Here is a 23,103-nt window from a genome sequence, read left to right as displayed (position 1 = left end):
TAATGACTGCTGTGTCTGGGATGGACTTAGCAGTCAGAATGAGCATGAGTGAGAATGAGTGAGTGTGTGAGAGGAAGATCTGGCCTGCCCAATGATTTATACACTTATCCAGACATCAATATCACCAAGAGCAGCACTTCTGCCAGTTTGGTTAGCTGGGCACTGAGACTACCATTTAGGCACCAGTCAAAACATTTGAGCTTATCAAGATATTTTTAAAGATTTTGCCAATTTAGCCAAACAAAGTTTAGTCTATTTAAAAGTGTTTTCATATTCTGGTTATTTGTTTTTTTATCTATTTATCTACTTTTAAATAACTTTTGAATCCACCCTTCATCAATTGTTCCTGGAGTGGATTACATGTTTTAAAACAATTTAGAAAAAACAGTCCAACCAAAATAAGACTAGACCATCATCTAAATTAAATACAGCATAAAAATTCCATCACACCAATTCCGGCAGCGGTTTTAATACATGGCTAACGCACTCTACTATGTAATGTAACGGGCAGTATTTATTTCAGAATGTTTTAAATAAATACACAAATATGTAAGTCTTTCCACCCATCATTCATAAGTTGATTTCTGCATTTGCATTGTGGGATATTCTCTGCCTGCAGCAGAGAACCATTTCACCAGATGGACACACCTTGAGGAGCCAAGCTCCCCACCACGCACTGTGGCGTGAGGGCCTCTCTCTGTCTGACATGGGGCACTCATGAGTTAAACAGAGCATTGCTGCAGGAAGAGTCCAGTGCTGAAAACAGAGGCTGCTGAAAACAGGCACTCAAGTTTCCATGGAGCTGATCAAGTGCCCTCTGAATCTTTGCAAATGCCTATGCCCAAATCCTCTTGATGCACATTTGAACGCAGCAAGGGATGCTTCCGTTCCAGGATTTGCATTTCTTCAACTTACTGGGTGAAGGCGAGGGGACCTGTGAGCAGGTCTTGTGGGGAGGGGCCTGCTCGCCTTTCACCAGCACTTCCTGGATTGCACTAGAAGAAAAAAGATGTGGAACAGCAGCTGGGACCGGCTGGGGGCTTGGAGACTGCTGGCCTGGGCTGCTGAGCAGAATACTGCTGTGGAATTCTGTTGCTCTGGGTGCCTGGGAACAAAAGGCAGAGAGAAAAACGCAAGGCATGTCTTGTACGTTGGCAGCTCCCAGCACCAGCTGCCCTGTCTTCCCCCATTCCCTGCCCCAAGACAGACATTGTGCTTCTTACTCTGGCCATTCCAGAAGGTGCAATTACAACATTGGGCTGAGACATCCTTGGGGCCCAAACCCCTTCTCTTTTCAATGGCGCTGGAGTTACAATCACAGCTCTGGACTGTCCCTGAAAGGCAGCTGAAAAACACAGCAGAAGGGGGAACCAGGAGAGGAAGAAGAAGAGAACCACAACTTAGGGAAGGAGCATGCTATGATGGAGCCACATTGGGGGTTTCCATCCAGCACTTAAAATGCACCATTTTAAGGTATAACATTATTCTTTACATTTTCAACATGTCCGCACATAAGCTTATCCCTGGCTAATAGTGGAAAAACTGTGGTTGTGGAATTAGAACAGACCTGTTGAAATCAATGAGACTATATTCCACCTACTCCACGAGGAAGTATTGATCTAACCCAATGATTTTCGCCTCCTGTGCTTTGCACTGTCCTTCAGAACATGGAGAGATGGAAGTGCAAATAACTAGATTACAGTCCATGGCATGGTACACTTGATATATGGGCCAGTTCATTTGTGACACACACGTGGTCCAATCCAGTTCAAGTGTATATAGACATAGTGTGAGTAGTAACCCCGCTGTGGGTCAGCACTCGTCATTTCTGGTCACATGTCCAACCTTCCCTTAAGAACTGAGCTCAGGAGAAAATGGTTATTTCCATTTCCAGCAGATGCTGGCTGCGCGCGTCTGCCCTTGGCCAGGATTCAGCCCTGCAGGGCGCTGATTGACTAGATTCTGTGACAATCACAAACTACCACCTCAGTGGTATTTTTTTAAAGAATGACAATTTTTTTAAAAAAGTTCCAGCTATTTAATGAGGAGAAATGGCACAAGTCTAGAGCCTGAGGAAACAGATATAAAGAAACAGGAAATGAAATGCTGGAGCCAGATAATTATGACACGGTTGATTAAATTATTGTCACAGGAATAGGGTGGGTCTTAAAAACACACTCATTTTGTCAAAGGCCAAGGTAAAAATTATCTCACCCCTTATATACCCAATCAACCACTGCATTCTGCAGGTGAAGGCCTCCTGCAGATGTCAGGAATTCCCTCGCCTTGAATATTAGACCAACACAGTCTCAGTTGTCTTTTTGGCACCTAGTGAAGACTTTCATCTTCCAACAAGCCTTTCAAGTTGAAATTTTTCCCCAGTCTGCATCTGTACTGGAATTGTTTTAATATGTTTGTCACTTGCCACCCTGGGCTTCTTTGGGAGAAAGGGTGAGAAATTAATAAACAAACAAATCCAATAACAAAGAGGAGCATCTTCAGCACACATCGGAAACTATATAACCAAGGAGCTGCCGCAGGGAAAGCCCTTTTATGGGCTGCTTGCATGAACTTCTGAGGGTGGTAGAACTACCAAGAGGATTTCCCTCTGCTGATCTTAACACCTGAGAGGGTTTTAAAGGAGAGAGTTGGTCTTTCAGGTATTTGGGGCCTATGTGTGTTATTTAGACAAGTAAAGGGGTGTGTGTGTGTGTAAGGAGACCTCACCCCACAGCAGGGCGGGAGGGAAGCTCTGGTTCCCGATTGTACCTATTCCTGACTGCAAGATCTGAACACAGATGTAAGTATTTATTTATAAGAGGCACAAGGACTACAGACTAAGAACATGGGGTAGGTTTGCCATTTTGCCACAGTGGTGCTCTATGGAAATCCCAACACAATGCATCTATCCCCGAATGCACCCTGTTTGGAAACTAAAGCCATTACAGAAGTATCAAAAACCGTCACACTTCTCCAGGATATTTGCAGCGACATTCTACATGAAAAACAAAATAGCAAATGAGTGTTTGAACCGATACGTCAGTCTTACTTATCTACTGCTTTGAAGTATGCACTTTAACATTGTGAAATCTCCTCAATTATCCAAAGCAGTCTTTTAAAATAATACAAATAATGAGAAAATTACAAAAAGAGAGAAGAACAGCTCCAGCTGATTAGCTGGCACCATCCTGTGGAGAAAGCTGAGATCCTAAAAATTATCTCTTTCTAACACAGTTCAGGCTTTCAGGCCCATTAAATAATGAAGCTTTGGAATGTATCAGAAGCAGGTCAGTAGCCTCATGTTACAAGAGGGGGAAACGAGTCACAGGCTGGGAGAGTTGCTTGGCCAGAGCTATTGAGTAACAAGAAGGCCAGCAGTGGCACCCAGGAGCTGTTGGGAGACCCCCAGAGAGGCTCAGCGGGAAAGCCTCTGTCCCATTTCCAATGCCTGCCAGCTGCAGTTATGGACAAGGGCAGAGAAAGGCCTCTGCGGAGCCAGCTGGAGGACACTGCCCTGAGCAAGTTCGAACAATGTGACTCCTTAGCATATGGCAGCCTGGTGGCACCAGACACCCGCGCCTATATGGCAAAGAGGTTTCGTAAAGGCAGCTTCTAAAGATAGCCTCATGTTATCAGAGTTAGAGCCCCACACTTCTCGCAGACAACAGGAAATTGACACAACTTGGGCATATAAATAAAAGTAACAAAATTGGACCATGAAATATTTACTGTTAAAAATGACAGTATGTCGTTTGTGTTTATTCTTTGTTCCTTCTTCATAAATAATTTTAAATAGAAGCCAGCAAAATGCTTTTTTGTGGGGAGGCCTCAAGCAGAGTCTGGTGGGCAGCGACGCCAAGAGCACTCCTGCCTGCAGCTCAGCGGAAAAGTGGCCTCCCTGCCCCTCAAGGGCCCTCGCTACTCTGTCTCTTGGCATTAGTTGCCCTGGTGCTATTTTTCTCCATGCCTGATGCCACGCTGTTAGTTTATAAACCTGGCTCCATGTGACTAGTTGCACATGGCCAAGGAGGCTTTGTGTGTCCTCAGCAGTGATACCACCCCATAACGTTGTGGGGAGTTTCAGAAACAGTTTGCGATATGGAAGGGAGGGAGATGCCTCTGAAGACCACTTGCAAGGGGGCAACAGTGGAAGCGGTTTCTTCCTTTCACGGCCTGCTTGTGGGATTCCTGGAGGCAACTGATTGACCTATCTATACAGTGGTACCTCTACTTACGAATGTTTCTACTTACGAATGGAGCTCCATCCGCCATCTTGGATGCGGTTTAGATAGGATTTTTTCTACTTACGAACTTTTAGATAGGGCTGCTTCGACTTACTAATTTTTTCTCCCAATGCATTCCTATGGGATTTGACTTACGATTTTTTTCGACTTACAAATGTGCGTTCGGAACGCATTAAATTCGTAAGTAGAGGTACCACTGTATATGACTTTTTCATCATTTTTAAATTATTTTTTTATAAAAATAACTATATTTATTTCATTCCACAGCACAACAATCAAAAAATGTCGATAAAAATGTCAATAGAAAACAAATACATCCATAACATTATGTTACAGGTGTCTTATTTATCGGTTCTTCCCTTCCCACCCCCACCCTCTCCCCACCCTATGCCCTCCCTCCCTTTACCTTCCCCGTCGACTTCTCAACCGTTTCTGAGTTTTTCCCTTATTGTTCCTTCTATATTCTCTACATACTATTTTTCTTGTTTACCTTAATTCTAATTTATTTTAACCTTAACTTTCTATTAATTCTTCATACTTTATGTATGCTATTGTTGTATCCTATCAAAATCCTTGACTGTATGTAGAACTTTTAAATATCTGATATGAGATTTGGTTTTTCTAATATATCTTATATATATATATATATATTTCATCTTTACCAAGGTCTGCTATTTAAAAGTCAAACATCCCGCTGTCTCCAGACAGGCCCTTTTGCACTCACCTAAAACAGTCTCTTTGGATGCTGAGTACCTGAGGAATATTTCTCAGGATGAAGGTTTGTCCCCAGACTTGCAGGGTGCCTGCCACACACACACACACAGACTGGCAAGGACCCAAGCACCGTAACCCTTTGTGTGCAGACAGATTGGTAGCACCCATGATGCCTGACTGCACCTGGCCCCAACCCAACGGGGCAGTCCAGGACCACTCACCTGGGGCAATGAAGGCATCTTTCAAGACCAAGGAGACGGTTTCCGGTTTCCGAGCAGGCACTATCTTTTGCAGCTTCTTGGACCTCGTCCCGCCACTGGCCACTGGGAGCGCGAAGGTGGGGCGTGGCTGCAGCAGAGGCTGCCTTTGTGCCACAGCAGTCTGGAGGGTCAGGTTGCAAGGCACACCGCCCCCTGGCTGCTGGGTTGCCAGGAGGCCAGCCTGGCTCTGGCTGAAGGTGGTGGCTGGGACATTGTGCGTCGGAGTGGCTGAGGCTGTGTGAGTGATCACTGAAGATTTGCAGAGCCCAAACTTTGGGACCTCTGAAGCAGCAAACATGGACCCCTGGGAGGCCATGCTGGCATTCAGAGGCAGCGCAGTCTGCTGCGGCAGGGGCTGGGGCAGCACGCCTGGCGGCAGGAGCGGCACCAGAGCCGGGAATGGAGACAGGAACTGTGGCTGGCTGCTCAGAGGGGGTTCAGAATTGAAGTTGGGGGGCTGCAGGAAGGAGTCCGCCCCACTCCTCAGGCCAAGGCACTGGTCAGCACCAACGTCTGTCACAGTGGGAATGATACGGGCAGGAACTGGGGTGGTGACAAGCCCTTCGCTGAGGTCCACTGGGGGAAGTGTGTTGGGCAAAGAACCCGAAGAGAGGTCGGATGTCTGAAAAAGAGAGGGAAGAGGCACGTTAAATGTGGCCAGATACCAGGTGGGATGTTCTGTATTTCTAAACTGGTAAGTATTGGAGGAGAGAAATAGGATCCACGGTTGGCGTCGCCCAGCATCACAAGTAATTCTTACTAAAGTTACATGCTCTTCCCCGCCCTATTATTAGCTATTAAGATAAAACCATGTTAGTTATTACAGCCTGCCTGCTGGAATGAATAGAGCAGAGATAGCCAAACTGTTGCCCGTCAGATGCTGTTGGACTACAATTCCCAGCAGCCTTAGTCAGAAGGTAAAAGATGATGGGACTTGTAGTCCAGCAACACCTGAAGGGCACCCATTTGCATCACATCAGCTACCCCAGGACAGAGTGTCAGCCTTCGACTGGGGAGATCTGGGTTCAGGTCCTTGCTTTATATGGAAACTTGTTTGGTGACCCTGGGACACATGATCTCTTGGCCTAGCCTACCTCACAAGATTGCTGTGTAGATGGAATGGGAGGAATGGAAGAAGGGCAGGACAAAACTGTAAGTAACAAGTAACTTGTGGCATAGTGACAGCCTGAAAGAAAAACCCGCACACACCCCTAACTTGAGTTACAAAAATGTCCCTGCTTCATCATCTACACCTACTTTTCATACTCACAGGTGATCACAGTTAAGACCAAACAGCTAGAGTCAGTCAGTCACACACACACACACACACACACACACACACACACACACACACACCAGCTCATGTAGTAAGATCTACATGGACCTTCCCCAGCCTTGCAGGGAGACTAAACCTTCCTCATGCAAAGCACACACTCTAACTGCCACTGAGCAACAATTCTTCCCCATCCTTACCTGGGAAGAATGGCTGCAGGTGTCTTCCAGGGCAGAGCTGGCAGTAGGAGTGATGGGGGTAGCATTGAAGTAACTAGGACGACTGGAAGAAAAAAGATCTGGGCAAAGATGGAGAGGGGGAGGCAAATATTACAATCACTCTTGGATACTCCTATTCATTTTACAGCTGCACTTTGCCAAGCTGGATTTAAATATAAACAGTAAACCTTTGTTATGCATCAGGAAATTAAAAAAAGAAAAAAGCACCTTCCACACTTAAAACAACAATAAAGTAAGGGAATCTGCTTAGTTTACATATGGAAAACCTGCGTTTAGTAAGGAGGGGCCTCTCAGAAAGACACCAGGACCCAAATACCTATTTTTATTTCATTTCTGTTTATTTATTTCAATACATAGTTGCCCTACTTTTAATGCAAGCTATATCCCAAGTAGCATAACCACTGTTACATATTTTTATTAACACTTTTACTCTGCCTTTCCAAAGGCTTACAATCCAACAATTAAAAACCCAAGTAAAGGTGGTGATGACGACAACCACAATAACAACAGGGCCATTCTACCCCTTCAGCATTCTTCCACATGTGCAGACCAATCTAGAGAGAGGTCCACTGCCCAGTGAGGGTACTGCTGCTTTGCCTACAGAAGGGTCAGTATTCATACCCCCTAAACTCTGAATAGAGACAATGATGCTAAATGAAATGCAGCTCTATTCGCAGCACGGTGGTGTTGCTGGTGATGTTAATCACACCCAAATGTTGACTGCCAGTCTAAAACCAGTGGAACAGCACATACCTCCTCTTGGAGGAACTACACCTTATAGGAACAAACTCTGGATACTCCAAAATCCAGATAGTGGAGGGCAATGCAGCAAAACATCAGCATAGCCTAATACTTTCAATATACAGCTTCATAAACGATACCAGGGGAAATATGTACTGGCAAACATGAGTGTGTAACCCCTGCAAAATTCTTACCTTGAAAGAACTCAAAAGTATCCATACAGTTTGGTTGGAGAGGGCTGAGTCCTGGCTGAATCATGTCAGCATTTCCTAAGTGTGCTGGAAAATTTCAAAGAGAAAAAGAGTGAGAAGGTGAACTGGAGAGCTTCTAGACCAGGGTGCTGGCCAGCCGCAATCAGCATGGCCAATGGTCAGAGATGATGGGAGTTGTAGTCCTGTAGCATCAGGAAAGCATCAGTTTAGCTAACCCTGTTCTTGATTCTCTGTGGTGCCCTCTAATACTTTGGAATACAGTTCCCATAAGCCCAAGTCAGCGTGGCCAATGGCCAGGGATAATACGAATTGTAGTCCACAACATCTGGGCACTGTGTTGTATGCACTTAGTATGGATGATTCTGGGAAACTGAGGTTGAGGGTGGTACAGGTCTCACCAATACTGCACCAGTGTGCCCAACTTGCCCAAAAGCACAGTGTGTGGAGGCGGGGGGGGGGGTGTTGCAGGAGATCTGGGACCCAACAACTAATACCTGGAGTTTGGGCCCCTGGAATACAGCACTAGAGCCAGGCCAACTTCTCTGTGTTTTCTGTCTCCTATTGCTACCCTCCCTATTTACATAACAAGAGCAACATTGTGATCTGAAAAGCTGTGAAACGATGGCAGCATGCTACAAAACATGGTCGCTTCCCCTCTGAGGCAGTGATGATCAAACTTCCTATTTTCAGGAAACAATTTCTACACTACCTAATATGTCCCCCAAACGCAAGGGGTTTCTGAAGATTTGGGAGGGTGTGTGGAAGACCACATCACGTAGAGCACGGGAGGGTTTCCTGAGACTTTCTACCACCTCACATCAACTGAGAGTGTGTCCAAGAATACCGCCAATGCTCCCCTTGTGCCTGTGTGTTTTGTGGGCGGATTGGAAGTAATGGGTGCGGTTTGCTAGGCACACAGGAAGTTGCCTTTCTACGGAATCAGACCACCATCTGGGTACATGGAACCACAGAGGCTCTTTCAGGGAAGCTTATCCATTATCACTGAACCTTTCACCAAGGACTATTCTCTGGATTAGAAACTATTCCTCTAAAGAAAATAATCTGCCTTGACCTCTAGATTCAAGACAAGAGGTTCTACCAGTTTCCCACCTTTCCCCCCTTCCCCACCAACTTAAGGAATGGAAAGAAACAAGTGCTTAATGTTTAAAGTGAGTGGGATTTGCCTGGAACAGGCGTCCCCAAACTTCGGCCCTCCAGATGTTTTGGACTACAATTCCCAACATCCCTGACCACTGGCCCTGTTAGCTAGGGATCATGTGAGTTGTAGGACAAAACATCTGGAGGGCCGCAGTTTGGGGACGCCTGGCCTGGAAGTTCTTCCCCTAACACCTGAACGGGTGGGCCTGTGATCAAGGAAGATGATCTTTTTTAAAAAATTAAAAGCTTACTGACATAAACTCATACAGAATACAATAAAAAATGATGGTTATGGCAAATAAAAAGAAATGTGAAACTAGAAAAAGTAAAACACAGATACAGAGGAGATGTAATTCTATATATAGTCAGAGATACCCCTTTAAATGTTCCAAGGCAAGATGCTGTGGTCTTTTTAAAACTATCCCAATACTGGTGGCTGCCAGGAAGCACATTTGGAAAGAAGACAGAAAGGTACTTCCTCGCCCCCCCCCCCAACAGGAAAGAACTTGGAAGCACTTGGAAGCCTATCCTGTGGAATTCCTTCTCCACAGAGGATACAGGAAAGGGCAAGCTTCTCTTACCTATCTCTCTGGGATTTGGCCAAGAGACTGGCTGGTGAGATGACAGTGTGGAGAAGAGGGTGTCTGGCAGCTCTGACATAAGCATGTCTGTGCTGAAGAGGCAGTCCAGTTCCATAGGGACTGGCGTTTCCCTGCCGTATGTCTCTTTGTGCCAGAGGAACATGTCATCATCCTGGTCAGGGGAGGGAGGGAAAAGTTAAAACAGGGCCCAGTTTGGATGTCGGTATTTGCAATTTTAGTGGGGACTGTCATATTTTGTATTACTCTCTTTGTGTTTTGGATTGTACAGCACCTAGTTTCTTTGAAAATACATTTTAAAACAAAAACGATACATTAAAAGAAGCAGGAGTGTCTGGAGCTGCACCCAGCTAGCAAGGAGTCCACAAGGCATAAAACTCAGCAATTATTTCCTTTCTCTCTCAATTGAGAGGAGAGTCACAGAGCACATACTGCAATGAACAATTCTTTGGGGATATGGTTTCTTTCAAGGAGAGCTTGACGCACATCTCTCAGTTAAGTCATGGGCATTCTGGTTGGCTCAGCTGCAAGCAAGAAAAACCCAACTCATAGTGGATTTTCTATAGAATAATCAATAGAACCAGTAAAGAACTCTGGAAACTGGTGCTCAACTGTAGCGATTCAGTGAATTTTACTGGTTACAGCACCCCTCACCTCCCCTCTGACCTGCAGACTGCCCTAGTTTCACACCTAATTTTTAAGCAAAAATAAGAGGAATACCTTCTTCTTAACAGTGCTGGGATTTCACTTTTAAAATACTTTCAGTATTTAAACAAACAAAATGAGCTAACTCAGCACCTACCCGGACCAAGCTGGAGAGGTCTTCATCTTTATGTTTCTGCAACTGAAGAAGAAAAAGAGATTTTTTTCCCCCACGGAATTACAACACAGTTCTAGTGTTACCATGAACTGGAGCTCCTATTTGTGTGAGGGATTCTTACTGCCTTGAAGCAAAATATTTTATTTACCATTCAAAAGATGTTTATTCGGCTTTACGCCCATCATAAAACACAACACAACAAAACAAATCAAATAAAACAGCGGACTCGTACAAGCCAGAAATAATATAACACAATTCACAGCTCACAAGGACAAATATTAACAATTCAAACAGAAAAGATTAAGATTAAAAATTTAGGATTATTTATCATTCAGAGCTGGCCTGCCCATGAGGTGGAGTGAGGCAGCCACAATGAGAGGCATAAGCCCGAGAGGCTGTGCCACCACAGGCTCCCTACCCACCCAGCTACCAGCGGAGAAACGGTTCAGGCAGTGGCACCAGTTTCCAGAGAGATCTGGGCCATGAACAAGAAACCCTATCAAATCCTGAAAGTGACCCTCTAGGATGTTATCATGAGTCTATCATGAGTTTGCATGAGTTAGGAGTGTAAAAACAGCTATCCTTGAAGGAAGCATGTCAACAGCTCGAAAAAAGGCCTGGTTGCAAGGGGAACAGTGATAGAAATGTGACATTAGAGACTCAAAAGGCCTGGGCACCTGGGGCACCCCAAGGTACGGTAATTGCGGGGGAGCAGATCACAGTATGGAGCCATACATGTTTACCATCCTATGACCTGCAATCTTTCCTGATGTATGTAGAAGGATGTTTATGTTTTAAGAATATTTAGATGTTTTAGGACTCTCTTTGTGTGCTTTGCCTATAATAAAAAGGTAAAGGGACCCCTGACCATTAGGTCCAGTCGTGACCGACTCGGGTTGCGCACTCATCTCGCATTATTGGCCGAGGGAGCCAGCGTATAGTTTCCAGGTCATGTGGCCAGCATGACAAAGCCGCTTCTGGCAAACCAGAGCAGCACATGGAAACGCCGTTTACCTTCCCGCTGTAGAGGTTCCTATTTATCTACTTGCATTTTGACGTGCTTTCGAACTGCTAGGTTGGCAGGAGCTGGGACCAAGCAACGGGAGCTCACCCCGTCACAGGAATTCGAACCGCTGACCTTCTGATCGGCAAGCCCTAGGCTCAGTGGTTTAACCACAGCGCCACCTGGGTCCCCTATAATACCCTTGTTCTAATTCTTATTAACTGGCCGTTCGGATAGAACAACCGCGTTGAGTTGAGCTCTGCCCTATTGCAATAGCTACAATAAATTCTGGGTTCCTCCTGGATACTGAACTTGAATTCATTTCCTTGGTTGCATGTTTAATTTAAAAGGCTCCTCACCTGGGTAATGAACAGCGTGGAGTAGAAGCAAATTCTTACCACAGGTTGGATGGCCACCTGTCATGTATGATGCAGTTGGGATTCCTGCACTGCAGGCTAGATGGCCCCGGGGGTCCCTTCCAACTCTATAGTTCGATGATACTTGGGACTATTCAGGTGATCCAGGACAATATGAGTGACATCAGAATGCACAAATCAGTACAAAATTAACATTTTATTGTTCTGGACCAGCATACAGTGGTACCTCGAATTACAAATGCCTCAGGTTACAAACGCTTCAGGTTGCAAACTCCACTAACCTGGAAGAGTTACCTCAAGTTACCCAGGATGAGAACGGAAATCGTTTGCTGGTGGCGTAGCGGCAGCAAGAGGCCCCAATAGCGAAAGCACACCTCTAGTTAAGAACAGTTTCAGGTTAAGAACAGACCTCCAGAACGAATTGAGTTCATAACTAGAGGTACCACTGTATTTGTACTAATATAGTTGAATTACCAACCCTTTTCATTCTTAAGCCTTCATTGGTAATCTGAAACTTTTCCTTCCTTTCTGGAGGCAATTGAGAAGATACTGGTCTACTTCCAAATTGAAAACTGGGTGTGAAAAAGCATACCCTTTTTTTGAAGTAGGTTCTCCACTTGTGGTACTCTCGAATTACTACTTCTATCCGCCGCTTCCAATACTTCCCTTCTGTTGCAATAGCCTGAGGAAAAAAAACTGTTTTAAAAATGAAGTGGTGGTGGTGAAGTACAGTCACTTGTGTTCACTTTACACATGCAATTGCAACCTCACGTGGGCACCGGGGGAATGGAGGAATCAATAAACAAAGAGTGGGAGAAACCCGTTCCCCACCCTTCATTTATTTCTCTCCTACCCACCCACTCAACAGGTTTTCCTTGCTTATTGGAAGGGAAGGTTACAATTCCCTTCCAATTCCCTTCCCTTGCTTATTGAATGGGAAGGTTACAAATCTGGGAACGTTACAACTCCCAAAGAGGTTTAAGAACTAATCCGTTTCCCCAGGGAACTATGGGAATTGTAGCTCTGAGGGGGAATAGGGATCTCAAAATAACCCTTAGCACTCTTAACAAACTACACCACCTGGCCTCTAGCATCTGACACACCATCTTCCTGTTGGTGGGACCCACCTGCCCACCCAGAACTGAAAGGAAGTCTACATTCAAATACTGTATGTGCATTTGCTTATGTACTGATTTGTTGTGCTCCTTACCCCCCCCCCCTCTCTACCCCAGTGTCAAAACACAACAGAGAACTTTGAAAAGGCAGGAAGGGGCTGATAAGCAAAGGCAATTAAGGTGAAAGCAGCATAAAATCAGATCAGCATGAAGCCATATCCTCTGTACCACAGTCACATTTTTCTCTGCCTGTTGTACCTCAGGGCGCCGGTGCTCATCTACCTCCACAGAACCATCCAGGGGAGTCACAAAGTGGCACACAGGGTTCTTCCGCTTCTCCAGATCTGCAACACAAACCAGAGCATTAGCAGTGCACATCTCTAGGGGGAGCAAGCAAGGTCAGATTTAACAGCCATGCTATGTAAGCCACAGAACAGGACTTCCACTGTTAAAGAACCAGGGCTGTCCACATGCCAGGTTCTGCCATAGCTGCCAAGTTATCCCTTTTTTTAAGGGAAATTCCCTTATGCTGAATAGGCTTCCTCGTGAGAAAAGGGAAAACTTGGCAGCTATGGGTTCTGCACAAGTGTTAAGAAAAAAATAAAAAGGAAAGTGTGGCATGAGGAGCAGAATTCAGCTACTGTACATGGCAGAAATTCAGTAGGGAACCTTCCAATCTTCTCCATAAAGGGCTGGTTTTTGTATGCACAGAGAGAGAGAGATCATAAGGAAGGCTCGAGGAGAAACTCGCTTACCTAATTCACATTTCCTCAATCAATATGAAAACCAAAAAACACAGCTATCCTTTGAAATCTGCAATTCTCCGAATTTTGCTTTACAGTTTTACAACGAAGAAATGCTTACAAAAAGCATATAATATATAGGTAATTTAAATGCTATGTAAACGACTTAGGAGGTTTTCGTCACAATTAAGCAGCATTATAAGTTTTGTTAAATAAATAAAAATGTATTAGGAAAAAGTATGCATGGAAATTTGTGTATTAATTAAAATAATATACAGAAATCAGCATATTGGGCAAATGTACATAAAAATATTCACACATACCTGGATATGTGCACATGATTATGCACTTGAAGGTTTGTGGGAATTTCTTAAAAACTGCAAACTGATTTAGAAATGGCGAAAACTGAACTTAAGATGGAAAAATGAGAAAGTGAAATTGACAGGAGTGGGGAGGGGCCATAGCTCGGCGGTAGAACACCTGCTTTGCATGCAGAAGATTCCAGGTTCAATCCCCGGGTAGACAATACAGAGCTAGATGGATCAAGGGTCTGACTTGGTGTAAGGCAGCTTCCTAAGTCCCTAACTGGCCTCAAACTTATATGCTTCCTCCTCCAAGCCTCCCCTCACCAGAGGCAGAAGTGAAGGACATCGCCAGAAAGACCCCACATCGCTGGGGGAAGTAGTGAACAATTGAACCAGGGAGATGTCTGGGGGGGGGGTTCAGGTTCAAACATTCCCTTTTATTTTAGTTTAAAATGAAACCTCACCATTCAATTAAAAATGTTCAAGGTTACTTTCAATAATAATAAAATAAAAAGAACAAATTCGAATCAAACCAGAGAGGAGAGGAACCAAAGGAGGGGCAGCTGGCTTTGCTCCCACCATGGGCACATTCCTAGGGAGCAAAGAATGGTTGAGCAGGCCTTGGCCTCTGATGCATAGAGGGAGTTAGAGGAGACAGAACCTTTCCAGTGGTGGAGCCTAAACCATGGAGCTTTCTCAAAAGGGAAACTTGCCTGCCTCTGGCATTACTGGGGTTCCCAGGAAAGGCTGAGATTTTGCTTTCAACTGGTATCAATGGAGAAGTTGCCCCTCCTGCCTGATTTGGCTATGGGATGTTTCTTCCTGGTTTTGTGTGACAAGGTGGCTTTGTTGTGGCTTTTATACTGCTGCTTATATTGCCTGCACATTCTGAAAGAGGACAAGGCATGTGATATGTAATAAACAAACAGAAGTCCCAGGCTGGCCACGTACTAATGTGTGGATTTCCCCAAAGCACCCAAACGTTTAGGATGGGCACAACTTACACTGAATGTACCAAGCCCTCCAGATGGCGTTGTTGAGCCGGATTTTATCCCTACACTGAAGCTTCAGGCCTTTGAAATTCTTCCACTTGGGTGAAACCAACTTGCCGCTGCAACAAAGCAGAGAAGGTTCAGATTTAAACAACAATAATAAACAATGTATTCTGAATCAAACCAAAGCAAAGATATAGCACACCGGGCTGACAGCTTTGAAGGCTACCTGGGCCTGAGTTTTAATTCTGACCAGGCCTGAAAGCAGAGCTAAAGGGGACAAGTTGTGACTCATGGGGGACATTGAAACCCCTTACTATAGTCTGTCTTGCTGCCAGGGCAAACCCATGTTTCTACTCCAGCCAGCCCTGCTCACATACAACTTTTTTTAAAAAAGGCAGCAGATGTTTAGACATTCTGTTCTGTTGAAGCTAATATGTGCCTTAAAAGAGTCACATCCCTTTTGATCGCTGTGCTAGTTTCTGGATTTGGGGTATAGTCAGTGCTATTTTTTCTAGAAAAAGAGGTGCTGGAACTCACAATGAACACCTCCCTTGTTCTCCTATAGGTAAGGTAAAGGTAAAGGACCCCTGGACGGTTAAGTCCAGTCAAAGGCAACGATGGGGTTGCGGCGCTCATCTCACTTCAGGCCAAGGGAGTCAGCGTTTGTCCACAGACAGGTTTCCGGGACATGTGGCCAGCAGGACTAAACTGCTACTGGCACAACGGAACACCATGACGGAAGCCAGAGCACACAGAAACACTGTTTTCCTTCCCGCCCCAGTGGTACCTATTTATCTACTTGCACTGGCATGCTTTTGAACTGCTAGGTTGGCAGGAGTTGGGACAGAGCAACAGGCGTTCACCCTGTCACGGGGATTAAAACCACCAACCTTACGATCAGCAAGCCCAAGAGGCTCAGACCACAGCACCACCCACGTCCGATAATGGCAATGGTGTCTAACCTGAGAGGAGGTGTCAGAATTGAGTATAGTACTCTGGAGCAGTGGCTTTAAAAACTGCCTTGTATGAGCTTCCTATAAGCCTTACAAGGTCAGACTACTGTATTTGTCATTTTAACCTAACAGATGACTGATGGGGGCAGCTCTCCAGGTTCTCAAGCAGGGAGGGATTTCTCCCATGCCATCATTTCTCTTAGCTGGAGATGCCATGAGTTGAACCTGGGACCTTTGCCCACAAAGCGTGTGGTTTTCTGCTGAGCTATGGCCCCTCCCTAAGGAATGCTGGAGAGTCCCATGAAAGCCTATCAGGTCTTTCTTTGCTGGTGAGGACAAGCTTCTCTAGGAAAGGAAAGATAGCTCACCCACTGCTGTGGATTATCTCCTGCAACTGCAAGCCGTGCGGTGAGTGTTGGGATGTTCTACGGCACACCCAGTTCATAAAGGGTAATGGTAAGACCCAAGAGCCTTAGAAGTTAGAACATGCCCAAGAACCCTTTGCAACATGAAGGGATTCAATGGTTGATGTGCAGAGGTTCCTTCTCAGCTATACTGCTGAAAGCATTTCCTGAGAGACTGCCTAAAAAATGAAGCCAGTGCCCTGAGAAATCAAGCCCATCCAGAATCATCTACAACTTTAAAAACATATTTCGCGTTTCAGGATTGGTTGTGTTCGGGAATTTTTCCTGTGTTGAAAGCTGGTGGAGATTAAGACATAGAAAGTTTTTAAGTGTATTCCTGCAGGATGGCCTCATAACTTGAGTCAAAAGTAGTACTGAAGTGGCTATAGGGGAAGTATTAACTCTGGCCCAGCACAGATGGGCCATGTTTCAACCTCTCTCTCAATGCTGCCTTTCACAAGCAAAATTATGTGCAAAAAGGTTTTAAAGGTCACCATGGGGCAGCATGCCAACAGACAGCAAGCAAAGAAAAAGGGAAGAAAAAAATCACGTGGAAAACAACTTGTAAGGCAGAGGACAGACTTAAATATTAACCTCTTGACCATCTCGCCACACTTACCAAACACTATTGCAGATAGAGGTGAAAAAACATACTTAAAAAATGAACAGAGGAGCATCTGTTCCAATCTGAATTTAAAATGAGGAATGCGGTCGCTAGAGCATGGAAGAGACAGAATTAAGTGACGCCAGATGACCTCAACTGATCAATTCATTCAAAGACAGCAGAGGAAGTCCATGTTTTGCTGAACCGCAGAACAGCTGATGGGGTTCATTGAGAACAGCTATTTTCAAACTGTTTGTAATCATGAGAGGGACTAAAATGTGCCTTGAAACATCCAGCCATGATTCTTGATGACCCACCACTCCATGCCCCTTAGAGCAAGGAAACCACACATAGCAGCTGTCAGGGAACCACCAGGGGTCAGTAGAGAGCCAGGTGAATCAGGACAGGGGCTCTCCGGATGCCGGACCCCCAGAGCCTAGCGGCTGGCAGCTTCCTCCGGAAGGTGGGACTGGGGCTCAGGAGGAGGTGCAGACCCTTAGGGATGTTGAGAAGATGAGGTTTCCAGAGAGAGGGCTGCAGAGGGTGGACCAAAGAGGGGGAGGCTCCAGAAGCTACAGTGCCAGTCCCTCAACTGAACAGCTCTAGCGGAGAAGGCGCTCCACCAGCACCCTCACCCCAACAGAGAAGGGGGGGGAGAGGAGGGACCAACGGAGGAGGTTTAGGGTGCCCAGGGGGCTGTGTTGGCTGAAGTCATGAAGGGAGGTGCTTCCAGATTCTGAATCGGAATAGTACAGTCATGCTTTTTGATGCTCTGTCTTGTACGGTACATATGTATATAATAAAACCCTGTAAAAACCAAGCACGGGGTTTGGAACGGCTTACTTGTGAGGAAGCAACCAACACCATTACATGCACACACATATATGCACACACATGCACACACATATACGGGGTGTGGCATCACTCTGAAGGAGGAAGCAAGGACATGCTGGGATTCACGCAGCTAGCACAAGGTACCACCACTAGCCAGAAAGCACAGAAAACTCACTGCATTTGCCTGGACAAATGAGGGCAGGGTGCCAAGAGGCAACATGAACTGGGATATCCTGTGCTGGGATATCGTGGGTTTCGGAAGCTGATCTAACCTGATTTAAAGGGTGTGTGTGTGTGTGTGTGTGTACTGAAGAGAGTGTTCAAAATTAATTTGGAAAAAATCCATGCAACCCTAGTGAGCACTACAATTGATGGCCTCCAAGTGCAGGAGATGGATGGACTTTTGAATTGAGTTTACAAAAGCCATGTGGGTTGTGGGACTAAAATGGGCCCTGCAGCTCTTGCTCCTTTGCCACCTGCCTGGCTATATGCAACGTGATTTAGAGAAAGCAAGGCAACTGCAGGCATGAGAAGGCGCACAGAAGCTTGGAAAAGTGACAAGCTTTCCCTGCATCTAGTGCAGGGACAAAAGCCCTGATCTCTCACACCTGCTGGTCCAGTGACAGCTGCTTGCTTTTCCCTGGGATTGCCAGAGCTAGCATTATTCTCCAAATAATCCTGTAATGGTTCATGGCGACAACGGCATCTGTGACGGGCTTAAGTCTAGACAGGGTGGACACAGCCACCTGGCTTCCTTTCTGGTCCACTGCTTGGGAGGCAGTGTTTGGCTTTATCTGTTTTTAAGCACTTTGAGCAGAATGGCTGATGCCACATAGGACCTCTTCAATCCTTGCCATGCTTTAAAAGAAAATGCCTCGCCCCATCAGGAACACAAATTCACTAAACACGAGGCTCTCCCTCTGGGTTCATTCTCTGATGTTACATTCCATTTGAAAAACCACACACAAGGGAGCAACTACAATTTCTGGGGCAAAACAATGACATAGGAAATCCATAATCAGACTTCTTGGTGCTTTACTGTAAAAACTGTTTTTAACTTAAAAGTTGCGTCCTGTCATTCTGACTAAATGGGCTGGTTAACTGCATTCCTAGAAAATATCCAAAGTGAAGTTCATGCCCCTTAAACTCAAAATCAGGGTGGATAAAAATCAATGATTTTTTAAAATATTTTTTTTTCAAAAAATCAGATTTATTTTTTTAAAATCAGTTTTTTTAAAAAAAATTGGATTTTTAAAAATAAAATGCTTTTGGAGGAAAAATCTTTCTAAAGATAGTTTTCTATTCAAGTTACATTATAGTCCAAAGGCTATTCATCAGGAAATAAGAATTTGATTTAAGTTTTTCATGTATGCTAAAACTCAGTCTGTTCTTTTATTATTATTGTTTAACCACATCAGTTAACAAACATGGATACATATGCTATAATGTTATTGTTTTAGTTAAATAAATTGTTTAAATTGTTATGAAGGAAATGATGATTTTTTTCTTTCTAATAAAGTACAGCAGAAAAGTTGTCCAAATATAAACAGTTAACTTATTAAACCTCACAATTATTTCATAATTATCTGTCTATGTATTTCTAATAGTATAACCAAATCAGTCATTTTTGATATAACTGTAAAAATTACTCTGAAAATTTATTATTCCAAAAATGAAACCTCCATCTGGTTGTAAATATTAAGATTATACCAGCAAGAATGAGTCTTTCAGTAAAAAAAATAATGATTTAAATCAAGTCTTACTGACTAGTGATTTAAATCGATTTGACTTAAATCAAATCCACCCTGCTCAAAATAGATTCCTAAATAAGATTTTAGTGACTTGCTGCTGCACATTTTACAGCCAACCCACTGACAATTGCTTTGTCAAAAGCGGGTAGCAAAAACCTGTGGTAACTGTTTAGCTCCTTCTGTATTGTGCTATTACCACAGCACCTGACCTATGCAGCTCCTGTACTTGACTCCCTACTCCTTATTCCAGCTGTTGCCAACCTGATGCCCTCCAGATGGTTTGAACAAAAACACCTGAAAGGCACCAGATTGGCAAAGACTTCTCCATTCCATTATATAGCAATGAAATATATACAATTTAAAACAAAACACCACCACCAAACACACATCATCCTGCTGGACACTGAAAAGTATTTTGTCGTTTAGTCATGTCTGACTCTTCGTGACCCCATGGACCAGAGCACGCCAGGCACTCCTGTCTTGCACTGCCTCCCGCAGTTTGGTCAGACTCATGTTCGTAGCTTTGAGAACACTGTCCATTTGTCCAACCATCTCGTCCTCTGTCGTCCAGAAGTGGCCAAAGTATTGGAGCCTCAGCTTCACGATCTGTCCTTCCAGTGAGCACTCAGGGCTGATTTCCTTCAGGATGGATAGGTTTGATCTTCTTGCAGTCCATGGGACTCTCAAGAGTCTCCTCCAGCACCATAATTCAAAAGCATCAATTCTTTGGCAATCAGCCTTCTTTGTGGTCCAGCTCTCACTTCCATACATCACTACTGGGAAAATCACAGACTTGAATCATCTACTAACGCATCTCTTTGTCTCCTGAGATTCCAGGGCTTTCCAAAAGAGTGAATGCCCAAGGTAGATATAATACTTCAGCTTCTTTTGTTGCCTTAGCTCCAATTGCCTAACATACAATGAAACTGTGACTACAGGGGTTCAGATATTCCTGGTGTCCAACGCTCAGTTTCCTATCAAGCAATGCTGGCGATGGCAACCTCGGCATCTTGTGCATCCAAGACAGGCAGGAAAAGTTTTGTGCAACAAGGGTATTTGTGTCTCCCACTCTCACAAGATAAGACTTCGTGGCCTTAGGCAGCAATCAACAGATACTGAGGGCCCAAATATATGATATTTCAAATGCACAGTGTGCAGCTTTGGCCACAGGTTTTTCTCTTGAATACAAAGCATGTGGGTGGGGGTTCCCTAGGAATGCAAAGTGTGGGGAACCCCTCCCTCTCCAGCTGCAATCTTGGTGGTGCACCATCCCTGCATTAGCCTTGGACACTGAGGCAGAGCTATTTCTATATATTGTGGCTTTTTTCCTTTCAGGCCACGGACATGATATAAATGACAAGCAATATCATCATATTTACACCCCACACCATCCTCAAAGGAGCCCAAGGTGGCAAACATACTAATACTAATAACAATTAAAAACATCTAACAAACAACTGAAGACCACCTTCAAAAACTTAATTAAAACTTAATTAAAACTAAAAAAAAGGCTCTGATATGTTATTAGGGTGGCAAAGTTAGATTTTTGTATGTAAATGCTATTCGGAGTTATTAGCAAGTTATTAACAAATAATAGTAATCAAATATTGACAAACTTGTTTAGAAACAAAAATAGCTCTACAGTCTGGATGTGTATAATGCACTCTACTCTCTCTTGGCTGAAATCCTGGAGGGAGAGATTCAAGTTCTCAGTCCAAGTTAATGGCAGGTCAGATCATAATTAATCCCCAAACCAAGAGGCAGGCAATACTTTAATTAACCTGCACTGCATGAGGTGACTTTTTAAAGCTGCTAATTCCCAGAAGGTCATACTGCCTCCCTTTAATCCTGTATTTCCTAAGAGCAAAGTATTCTTTAAAAAAAAACAAAAACCCTCTTGTGCCATTTATTTACAACCTCCTAGAGAAGATAAAACAGCACAGGAAAGATATGAAGAACATTAGATTTGAGAAAGCAAGCAAGCAAAGCTGAGTTCATGGTAAGTTCTGAAAGCAGGGAACCATCCACGGGCAAACTGGAGCAAATGTACCCCAGAAGATCAAGGAAGAATCAAGCCGTGCAGCAGTGGAGGGAAATGCAGCTCTTTCCCCCCAACCTCAGTCTGTATAGCAAAAGCTATACAATGAAGGTGTTAGATGCACCTCTGTTGGGGGGAGGGAGGTTGCCACAGAGAATGCCCTCTCCCAGGCTGCCACCCCCAAACCTCTGAGGATGATGGTATAATTCCCCTAAAATTAATCAGGAATCCCTTGCCACATGCCGAGAGATTACAATAGGAGGTTGTTTATTTCTGGGTGGCATGTGCGTCTCATGTGACTTTCAATTTAATTTTATCAGGTAAGCACCTGTGCAGCATCGCAGGTGTACATTAGGAGCAAAAGGGGGCAAATGCTCTGTGGTGCTCCACAAGGTGCGGCGACACAGCTGAGTTCATGAAACAAAAGCAATTCCTTACAGCTACACTGCGGCAAAGGGTCGTCTGCACTACTGACCCAACGGCCATGAAACAGAGGGTCAGAAATGAAAATGGCAGGTTACTATTTCCCGCCCAGTAAGCCAGCCCCAACGTTAAAAACAACAACACAGGTTTTCAGGTTTAAGAAACCTCCCACCAGTGATAATAGTGCAAAGCTAAAGCACATAAGCACTAGTACAGAGACAGTGAAATAGTAGAACAGCAGTAACAGAGCAGCTCTGAAAAGGCACTGGACAAACAGGCAGACATTGTGGCAGCAGTTGAGATCGCTGGCCCTTAAAGTGCTACCTGCAGAACTGCAGCGGGGGGGAAACGCTTGTGCAGACTGTCTTGATGAGAGAATGACAATCAATGTTTTCTGCTAAACCAAACTTCAAGCAGTGAAAGAGCACCTGAGCCATGCAGATTGCTTCCCTTCTTTGCCTTGAAACAGGTGGGGAGAGTGCTGCTACTGCACTTAGATTCCGGACATCTGGGTGACCATTCTGAGAACAGGACGCTGGACTAGAGAGGCTACTGGGGTGGCTGCCTGATTCACCAGGCTATTCTTATATTCTTAATGTTAACTAATGCTTTCCTTCCGTGATCTGGTGCTCTCCAGTTGTGTGCTGGGCCACAACTGCCATGATACCTGAACTGTGGTCAAGCTGGCTGGGACTAATGGAAGTTGGAGTCAAAAAACAACTGGAGGGTGCCAGGTTGGGGAGGGCTGGTTAGTGCATTGCACATGCTGCTTCAGTGGACCACAGGCCCTGTGATTTGGCTGCTATCTGCTCATTGCTCCTTTGCCCTTGAAAGCAACTATGCTCTGAATGACTGAATCAAAAGGCTGGGTTGTACAGTGGAGAAACATGACTGCCACAGTCCAGACTGCTGAACTTTAAATCGTCTTCACCAGTCATGGTAAAATAATTCAAAAGTTTGATATATACATATCTGTCACCAAATATTGCCGGAACAGAGTTTCCGGATAACCAATCTGTTTCGTTCCATGCTTCATCAGCCAATCTTGATCAATTTCAGCTTGTTAAGAAATTGAACTGCATCCTTCTCGTATTAATTCTTAAAAGTGTGGCTGATGAAGAATTGATCACGATTGGCTGAAGGTTTAGAGACTTTGGTTGTAATTTCTGATCATTTGTATTAGTCTATAAGTAGTGTTTAGTGCCATTGTTTTTGACCATCGTGTTATATTGTTCAGCTTGTCTATATTGCAACGCAGGGGTCTGTTTATGGATTACAGTTCAGACTGCAGCATGGGA

The 23,103-nt window shown here is 44.5% G+C and overlaps 1 protein-coding gene across 2 annotated transcripts in view; it reads right to left on the bottom strand.

Moving 5' to 3' along the window:
* The window catches only part of MLXIP (MLX interacting protein), a 55,183-nt gene that overhangs the window by 11,789 nt on the left and 20,291 nt on the right, over positions 1 to 23,103 (bottom strand). The window contains exons 2-11 of one of the 2 annotated variants that reach the window (XM_060269524.2): positions 14,808 to 14,914; positions 13,014 to 13,099; positions 12,233 to 12,322; positions 10,243 to 10,284; positions 9,423 to 9,594; positions 7,666 to 7,749; positions 6,692 to 6,789; positions 5,180 to 5,840; positions 1,224 to 1,345; positions 916 to 1,105 (exon numbers count right to left, since the gene is read on the bottom strand). In XM_060269524.2, the coding sequence (XP_060125507.1) occupies positions 916 to 1,105; positions 1,224 to 1,345; positions 5,180 to 5,840; positions 6,692 to 6,789; positions 7,666 to 7,749; positions 9,423 to 9,594; positions 10,243 to 10,284; positions 12,233 to 12,322; positions 13,014 to 13,099; positions 14,808 to 14,914 (1,652 nt within the window). The remainder of the gene's footprint in view (positions 1 to 915; positions 1,106 to 1,223; positions 1,346 to 5,179; positions 5,841 to 6,691; positions 6,790 to 7,665; positions 7,750 to 9,422; positions 9,595 to 10,242; positions 10,285 to 12,232; positions 12,323 to 13,013; positions 13,100 to 14,807; positions 14,915 to 23,103) is intronic. The other variant, XM_035097950.3, reaches the window with a different exon arrangement.

Source organism: Zootoca vivipara, chromosome 16 (genome assembly GCF_965207765.1).
Source record: "Zootoca vivipara chromosome 16, rZooViv2.hap1.1, whole genome shotgun sequence".
Taxonomy (NCBI): domain Eukaryota; kingdom Metazoa; phylum Chordata; class Lepidosauria; order Squamata; family Lacertidae; genus Zootoca; species Zootoca vivipara.
Note: the sequence above shows the minus strand (reverse complement) of the source record. Positions and strands in the feature narration are given on the sequence as shown.